At 46.3% G+C, this 8,883-nt stretch overlaps 1 protein-coding gene and 1 long non-coding RNA gene across 2 annotated transcripts; one reads left to right on the top strand and one right to left on the bottom strand.

Annotated features, from left to right (window-relative positions):
• The first annotated feature begins 1,176 nt into the window (after positions 1–1,176).
• On the top strand, positions 1,177–2,391 carry LOC115574356 (uncharacterized). Its single transcript, XR_003982470.1, has 3 exons — positions 1,177–1,867; positions 2,049–2,074; positions 2,306–2,391. It is a non-coding gene; the product is annotated as an uncharacterized LOC115574356 (long non-coding RNA).
• A 4,697-nt stretch (positions 2,392–7,088) lies between these two features.
• LOC115573866 (putative protein TPRXL) lies at positions 7,089–7,658 on the bottom strand. Its single transcript, XM_030404914.1, has one exon. It carries the CDS (start codon positions 7,656–7,658, stop codon positions 7,089–7,091), a length of 570 nt encoding a protein of 189 aa, XP_030260774.1.
• Positions 7,659–8,883: the final 1,225 nt, after the last annotated feature.

Here is an 8,883-nt window from a genome sequence, read left to right as displayed (position 1 = left end):
CGACTTCACAGAGAATCAGATGTCTGACGTCATGCTCTATGGTCAATGCCGTGCACCTGGAACGCTTGGAAATTCCGACCTCCAACTTTTCAGGAATGCAGTAACGTCGAGTTTTATGATGAAAAATGAAGCGTCACTAACAGCAAAATGTGATGCTTTTCTTTTAAAGGAAGAAAGGAGACGTGAGTTGGCTGATGAAAATGCCTTAATCACTGAGCCAGAATAACGTCCTGTCCAGTTTACTGTTACCTTGATGTGAGCTAGCTGTTAGCCTGACTAACTTGTCACGGTCAGTTTGAAAAAATGGTAGAATTTGTGAATCTACCTACCACTGTGGCCAGTGACCCATTCCATGAAGCGCTCTGCTGTTCTTGAGCTAATCTGAAGGCCACATGAAGTTTGGAGGTCTGTAGCGATTGACTGCAGAAAGACTCTGCTCCTCAGCATCCGCTGACCTGCTCCGTCAGTTTACGTGGCCGACCACTTCATGGCTGAGTTGCTGTTGTTCCCAATCGCTTCCACTCTCTCTCTCTCTGTTAGTTCCTGTCTGTTAGCCTCCATCTGTTAGCTCCCGTCTGTTAGCCTCCATCTGTTAGCCTCCATCTGTTAGCCTCCATCTGTTAGTCTCCATCTGTTAGCTCCTGTCTGTTAGCCTCCATCTGTTAGTCTCCATCTGTTAGCCTCCATCTGTTAGCTCCTGTCTGTTAGCCTCCATCTGTTAGCTCCTGTCTGTTAGCCTCTTTCTGTTAGTTCCTGTCTGTTAGCCTCCATCTGTTAGCTCCTGTCTGTTAGCCTCTTTCTGTTAGTTCCTGTCTGTTAGCCTCCATCTGTTAGCTCCTGTCTGTTAGTCTCTTTCTGTTAGTTCCTGTCTGTTAGCCTCAATCTGTTAGCCTCCATCTGTTGGCTCCTGTCTGTTAGCCTCCATCTGTTAGCCTCCATCTGTTAGCCTCCATTTGTAAGTCTGAACATTTATTCAAATCAGTGTTATTGATCAGATAATGGCTCATTTGCATATTAAAAGATAAACTATAATAAACTGTGCCGCTTCATGTTGTTCATCTCATTAAATCACAAACAGGAAACAGTTGTGTTCACATTATTGTGTCCACCTGCTGTTTTGGTATTTATTATTAATAATGGATTAGTGACTCATTGAAGGAAGTGAAGAGGACAGAGTGAGCAGACTCCCAGCAGCAGACAGGTGAGCCCTCAGGTGAATGTAGGCTGCTGGTTCACGGACCAATCAGCTCCCTTGTGAAGGTGACGGAGTCTGGTGAGAGCCAATGAGCGTCCAGCTCAGAGCTGAGCGGGTCAATAAGAAGCTCAGACAGACTCAGTGCAGCTCAGTGCAGCTGCGTCCTCCCTTACTGTCTGTCCCGGGCCTGTGACGTGTCCCCGGGTCTGTGACGTGTCCCCGGGCCTGTGACGTGTCCCCGGGCCTGTGACGTGTCCCCGGGTCTGTCCCGGTCCTCTCATGAAGCTCAGCGGTCAGCAGCAGACATGAGAGCCGGCAGTCCGCTGCTGTCTGCGGCCAGGAGGAGCAGCAGGAGCAGCAGGAGCAGGAGGAGTCCTCTGCGGGGCTTCAAGAGCCCGGCGGCTTCGGAGGCCGGCCCGCAGGTCCCGGTGCTCCGGCTGCGGGACATTAACATGTATTACCGGCTGCTGAGGCGGCTGGTTCCGGGTCTGCCGCCCGGCCGGGCCGCCAGCCGGGTGGAGATCCTGCAGCACGTCATCGACTACATCCTGCAGCTGCAGACCGAGCTGGACGCACCCGGATCGGCAACGGGAGATCCGCTCTACCAGGACCGGCCACAGAGCGGCCAGAGCTCCGGTACCGACACACACACCTGCCAAGTAAAGTGAACAGGTATCGATCAGCTGATCAGCTCGGTTCATGTTAGATCGTTTTTCTGAATGTTCCTGTTTGAAGATCACTGCGTTGATTAATGATTGTTGATTATTGATTATTAATTACTGGTGATTGTTGTTCTGGTCTTCTGATCCTGCTGTTCTGATGTTCTGATGTTTGAACGTTCAAACTGTTTCAGCAGCAAACTGAGGAGCAGAGGAGAGGGTGAGACACACACACACACACACACACACACACACACACACACACACACACACACACACGATTTTAGCATTAAATTCAATCTACTTTTGTCATTTTATTGATATTTTGTGAATAACGTTTCATATAAAATCTGTAAAATTGTTTAAATAAGAGGTTTTCAGAGTGCAGAGGAAGTTGTCCCTTCACATTAAAAGCAGTCAGTCTTCAGGTGTGAACTCTTTTCTCCTGCAGGTGTTTCTAATCAGACGTCTGACTTCTTCATCAGCTCGTCTTCTTCTTCTCTTCTCACTTTGAGTCTGAGATCATTTCAACCAGCGAGCAGCAGAGAAACACCAGCGTCCTTTAACATTTCTGTCTATTTATCTGAGGCTGCCGGCGGCTCGTCAGCGTGTTCAGAGTCTGTACTCGTCTGATGAGACGGACTGATGATCTTCAGTTCTGGTGTTGTGTTTACATTAATTAAAGATCCATCAGCTGTTAAATCTGGCAGCTAAATTAAAGGGTCAGTGTGTAATATATCAGGTATTTAGCGCCATCTAGCTGTGAGGTTCTACATTGCAACACTCCTTTGCTCACCCCTCCCGTTCTGAAGACGTTGGAGACGTTCCGCTGGAAGCTACGGTGGCCCTGACGGACAAGAAACTCATTTTCAAAATATGGACTCTTTCCCAACAGCATGGAGTATTTCTACTGATTCAAGTAATGAGGTAACCCTTCTCCTGTGGCGTGGCATAAGTGTGGTCATCCATTTATAAAACAAAAATCGCAGGCTTTCAAATTTTCCGGGGGCAGTGACGAGCGCTTTCGCTGAGCTCCCTCTCAGTTCCGCAGTCAAGCTGGCTCTGAGCTAAAACGCGCGTTTAGCCTCACTACTAGGGTCGTTCCAACAAGGGTACCTCACGATTCGATATGATTTCGATTATGGGAGCTTCGATTCTTCGATTATAACGATTGTCGTTTTGATTCGATTATTGGTGCCACGATTCCTCGATTATTGCAATTTTTTAATGCTTTTTTTCCATACAAGATTGATTTTGTCTTCATCTGTGGCTACATTTGTGAATAAATAGCCTATAAATGAACTCAGTTCCTCTAAAACTACACTCATTAAGTAAATAACAAGGTTTTTTGAACATTTGACTTGTATTTTTCAAAGAAAATATTTTATTTTATGACTATGTAAATATTTGCACTTTGACCTACTTAACTTTGACCAGGGAAGCTCCACTTGCAGGAGAGCCCCCTCTATTGGCGGGAAAACACTGAAAACAGCAAATCGCGTAGGTTTGTCAGTCGTCTTGTTTACTCTCTCATAAAATCCAAAGTGCTTCCACACGGTTGCAGTGAACCCCGGTGGTGAGAGAATCAGCCGCTCTTTGGTTTGCTGCTAAGCTGTTGCCATTTTGCGAAGAAGAAACTAACGTTACTGCTCCGTTTGTTGTGTCCCACTCACTAAAAAGTCCGGGTGGCGCGCGCACTAAGGTTCCGGTTACGTGTTTTTTGTTCCAGTCTTGCAGCAAAGCATCAACGTTAATTAATCGATGCCAAATCGTCACGTGATGCATCACGATGCATCGCCACATCAATGAATTGCACCCACCTCTACTTACTACGTAGTTCACGTGTCCCTCTCAACAGTCCATAGTTTTTTTTTTAAAACCGGAAAGACATGGCGGCCTCCGTAGAGCTTGCCCGTACTATGTATATTCAGATAGGTAATTCTTCGCTCAGGAGGATAAGTCAGATTGTTGGCAGAGGTAATTGTTCACCAACGAGGACTTATTTATGAACCAAGACGCTGATTTGAGTGAATAAATTACTTAAATCGTTACACACACTGTCCCTTTAAGAGTTTTTCAAACCAAATCTGGTTCATATGAACTCTGAATGAATCCGTTTAAACTTCCTGAATGTTGAGCTGCACTTCTTGCTTGATTTGAACGCTACAGGAAGAGGAAATATTCTCTTCAAAGTAAAAGTCAAAAGAAATGCTGCCGCTTGTAGTCAATAATGTTTTACAGTTTTTCTCAGTTGTTCACTCACAGATTCTGGTACTTGAGACACAATGACCACAACATGTAACTCATGCACCCTGAACCAATTCTGCTAAATTACAAGCATGTTTCCTGCTTTACACTAACCCTAACCCTGCAGCTCTAAAACACTTTTTTCAAAACACTACACACAATTCTCTGCATTTGGCACAATTTTCATGAAAACAATCTCTGTATACTCAAAGAACACACTGTCATTCTAAAGTTAATTGCCCTACAATGCACACTGACTCATCACATGGGCAAAAACCTGTCACAGTTTGACAATTAGCAATCACAGCTTTAGCATAAAAGGCAACAGGTGAGCTCTTCTGTTTTGAAGCAATAGAAAACAGTGCTGGTGAGGTGGATGAGGTGCTGTGGCCCGACCCAGACAGAACACAGGGTGCAGCATAGTTTTTGTTTTTTTGTTTTACTGTATACACTAAATTCTTCTGTTGATTTGTATGTAGACACTGTATGTGTAACTTTGTGTTGGTTGGGATGGACACTGTGTACATTGTTTTTGTGGGAAAAATAAAATATATTTGTTATCGTAGTAGTTACTGTATTTGTGTGTTCTGAGTATAAAAAAAGGCCTAATGACAGTCATTATGATGAATGGAGAAGACGTGTTTTCCATTCATCACAGTGTTTTACATTGAGCACGTCAGTGTTCAACTGTTTTTTATAAATGTCTTTTCATATGATGGTTTGTGTCATTTGAAAACAAAATACCATTTTGAGAAGAAATAACATTGTTTGAATGTAAAGTTTCATTTTGCAGGAGAATTGAGGGGTTGTGTGTGTGTGTGTGTGTGTGTGTGTGTGTGTGTGTGTGTAGAGTTCTGAGAGTGTGAGGCATGCTTTCATAACGTGCGTAAACAATCGAGAAAAACTGTAATAGGTTGTTTCAGGAAACAATAACATATTTTGACTTTTACTTTGAAAAGAACAGGCAGTGGAAGCTTCCTGCTTTGTGTGTGTGTTGTGCTTCTGTTTGTTTTATTTTGAAAACCCTACAGGAAGTTTCATTTTTTGACTAATTTTCTAAATTGTCCTTTGACAGGAAGTGGACTCTTATTCTGATAAAATAAAGCAGCAGTTCCTATGTCTAATAAAATGATTTTGTTGTTCATCCAGAACACTGAAATACTGTAAACAATAATAATAACTCTGATACAAACTATAAGTGACTGATTTCAATATCTTCAGTTTAACAGCTCAAGGTCCACTTACTGTTGGTTCTGGGGCTTTGGAACACATGGTCAGCTGATTGATTGAAGGTTATCACGAAAACATCGTTTGAAGTGACTCTGGGGACTTTTTTAATCTTTTCATCCACGTCGGTGACAAAAAGTACCAAAAGCTCAAGAACAGGTGTTAAAGTGGACCTTCAGTGGTTCTGGAGCTGCAGGCTCGTCATTAATGGAGCAGTTCACCCAAACTTTCATTGTCCACGGCCACATGTTTACAAAGCCGGGGCGGATCTTATTTATCAGATCATCAGAACCTTTGATCAATAAATCCTGCTGAGTCTCAGATGTGGCCTCCCGCTGCAGAAAGCAGCTCATCTGTGGAACTGATTTATTGATCTGAAGAACTCAAAACAGACTTTATTCAAATAAACTAATAAAAGTGATCAGATTAAAAAGTCAGACAGCTTCAACGTTCAACATCCAGATTTTATTTCTTAGTTTCACATTTAAAGGAGTTAAAGAGACGAGAGCACTGAGACGACAGACCACACAGCACATCAATAACACATCAATAACACATCAATGACTCATCAATAAACATCAATAACTCATCATAACAGATCAGTGAGCTTGTTACAATATTTAGCCGGTCATTCATCAAACTTCAGAATAAAAGCCTCCAGCTGTCAGAGTCAGCTCTGACCTCTGATTGGCTCGTTTGACTCAGTTTCAATTAACAACAATAAACACAAACACTGTAAAGTGGCAGCAGTTAATATACTGATCAATACTGATCAATACTGATCACTGACTCGTCAACATTAACTTCTGTTAGTTTGAGCTCCAGGAATCAACCAATCAGAGGTGAGCAGGTAATAAGACTTGTGTGACGTCACCAGTCCCATCACAGCTGAGCCAATGAAAAAGGTTTTAACATGTGTCATCAGACGAAAACGTAGCAGCTGTTCTGCAGTTAAACATTTGTTAGAGTTCAGCAGAACTTCACCTCCAGAACCACTGAGTCCAGAGAGAGTCCAGATGTGCGGTGAGGCTCAGCAGCAGCTTCAGTGCTGCAGCGCCGCCGGCTGCTTACACTTCATTTAAAATCTCATAAATATGTTTGTTCTGTAACATTTCATCTTTAGATTCACGTCATGTTTAAATATCTTGTTTTACATTTAGTTTCACAGCTCAGACGGACCAATAGGTCAGAACATCACCAGAATCTTCCACTTTATTTAATGTTTATTCACAGCTCAGAACACCGGAGGAGGAAACACGTGACGTGATGATGCTTCGTTAATCTTTGTTGAATTAAATCCTACACATTCAGCTGCATCCTGTACAGTGATGACCTTTTTAAATGTGACATCACCGGGAGGCGCCGCGGCCACGGTTTGTTTGTGAACAATGTTCTGGACTTCTCTGAAAACTAGTTTACGTCAGATATTATAATGATATCTAAATACTTAGTTGTATGTTGTGAATTTGTGCAAAGAACAAATACGTGTTTAGAGTTTAACGCAGTTTAAAGTTACATCAGCATCTAATGAATCTAATGATGATGATGATTCCTGTGCGTCGGGTCACATCACAACAACAACATGCAGTTTTTCTACAGAACTACAAACATGCACCAACAACTGAACTACTGATGACATCACAGCACAGACAACACGGCGAGCGACCAGCAGTCGCTCCTCTCCTCCAACAACACGCCACACTAATGACAGCGACGCTCTGCTGTTACTGTTTTAATATCTGACAAGCCAGGAGATCAATTTAAATGACTTGTGATTGGCTGAGGAGGCTGAAGGCGGCTGCTGGTTCGACTCTCAGTGCTTCTTGATCTTGGCGGGTCGCCGTGAGGTCACAGGATGCTCTCCCGCTCCTCGCCAAAGGTGACCGTGTCCGAGGACACGGTGCAGATCTCCGGCGGTCTCCGGGCTTCAGGCCCTCTTCAGGTGAACCACTCGGACATTCTCGTTGTTGGGCCCGGCCTGGTGGAGGTGGTGGTGGAGCTGGAGGTGAGGTGCTGGTGGTGCCGGAGCTCGGGGACAGGATGACGTCACTGGAGGAGGAGGAGGAGGTGGGGTTGGAGGAGGAGGTGGAGCCCTCTGCAGGCTGGCGGGGGCGGTTGCCCTGCTGGGTGTTGGTGTTGTTGTTGAGCGTCACGTTGCTGGGCGTGCGGTTCAGGTTTGTAGCTCTTGGACGAGGGCCAGCTCTCCTCAGGGCTGCTGGCCAGCAGGCTGCACTGGTCCTCGGAGCAGATGGACATGCGGGCGACGGCGGGATCCTGGAGGCCGCTGAGGCTGCTGGGAAGGCCTCTCTTTCTCGCCAGGCTCTCCTCATCCAGCTCAAATCAGGTTGGCCCTCTCCAGCTGTGACAGGTCCGCCTCCTCGTCCTGCAGCGAATGGTTGGGCGAGCTCTCGTTGGACCGCACGCCCGAATCCGACGAGTCTTTCTTGTCTAACATGGCGTCCGACAGGTAGTCCTTCCCCTTGAGAGCCAGTGAGCCCCCGGGAAGTTTGGGGTCGACCACCTTTTGCCGTTTTCAGCAGGAGCGTTATCCGACTCCTCAGACTCCTCATCGTCACTGGTCAGCTTCTGGTAGCGCAGCCGCCGCCGGCCTTCAGCTTCAAGTCGGCGGCACCCTGGAACAGCCCGCCTCTTTCAGCCGAGGTCTTGCGAGTCAGCAGGGACTTGGAGGAGCCGTGGTCGCCCTTCTCATCCTCCTCTGTGATCGGGTCCAGACCGTCTCCGTTGGAGGCGAAGTCGGTGTTGTCTGTGGCAGTTTCCCGCTGCTTCTCTTGTTGAAGGATTTACGCCCATCCTGCTCGCCGCCATCTTTGCCCTTGTCCTCTGACGACGACGATGTCATGAACTGTGATGGCTGTGGTTGGACCGGCCTCTCTGCGCCGCTGCCACCCATCTCGAGCTGAGACATCTGGGCGATGTATTACTCCTGGTAGGCGTTGCGGTACTCGGCCTGCTGCTTGTCCGTCAGCTTGCCGATGTCATTGGACGACTCCTGCGAGTTCAGGCTGGTCATGCTGGCGGTCGGGCGGTGAGCGCCACCCTGAGGACAGACGCAGAACAACAAAACTTTCAACAAAAAACTTTGTTTCAGAACGTCTTCCAACTTCCTGTTGACAGAAGCTTCAGCAGTCTGAGACGCTTTTCACAAGAGACATTCAGGTGTTCAGATCAGCTGTATCACATAATCTTACATAAGTAAATTATTTTGTTTCCTAATCAATAAACCCGTTAGCACATCTCACTGCAGCCTGTGTGAAAAGTCAAAGGTCATGTGCGGTTTACCATCACTGCATGTTTCCGTGTCGGGCCGGATCTTCCAGCCCGATGGTGCTCAGCTCCTCGAAGCTCAGGTTGAAGCTGTACATTGGAGGAACCGTCTGCATTGGTGGCGCCGGCATGGGGCGGAGCCACAGCTCGCCTACCTGCCTCGGTGGGGACCTCCTACAACGCTGCCTTGCTCACTGGCAACTTCCTCCTGCAGCACCTGACTCTCGATGTGACGCATGTCCAGAAACCTGCAAGCCGGGCGAGAAGAAA

This window comes from Sparus aurata, chromosome 22, assembly GCF_900880675.1.
Source record: "Sparus aurata chromosome 22, fSpaAur1.1, whole genome shotgun sequence".
Lineage (NCBI taxonomy): Eukaryota > Metazoa > Chordata > Actinopteri > Spariformes > Sparidae > Sparus > Sparus aurata.
Note: the sequence above shows the minus strand (reverse complement) of the source record. Positions and strands in the feature narration are given on the sequence as shown.

Excerpts from the sequence above, each read along its gene's own strand:
- LOC115573866 (XM_030404914.1), bottom strand. The coding sequence starts at position 7,658 with ATGAGGAGAGCCTGGCGAGAAAGAGAGGCCTTCCCAGCAGCCTCAGCG.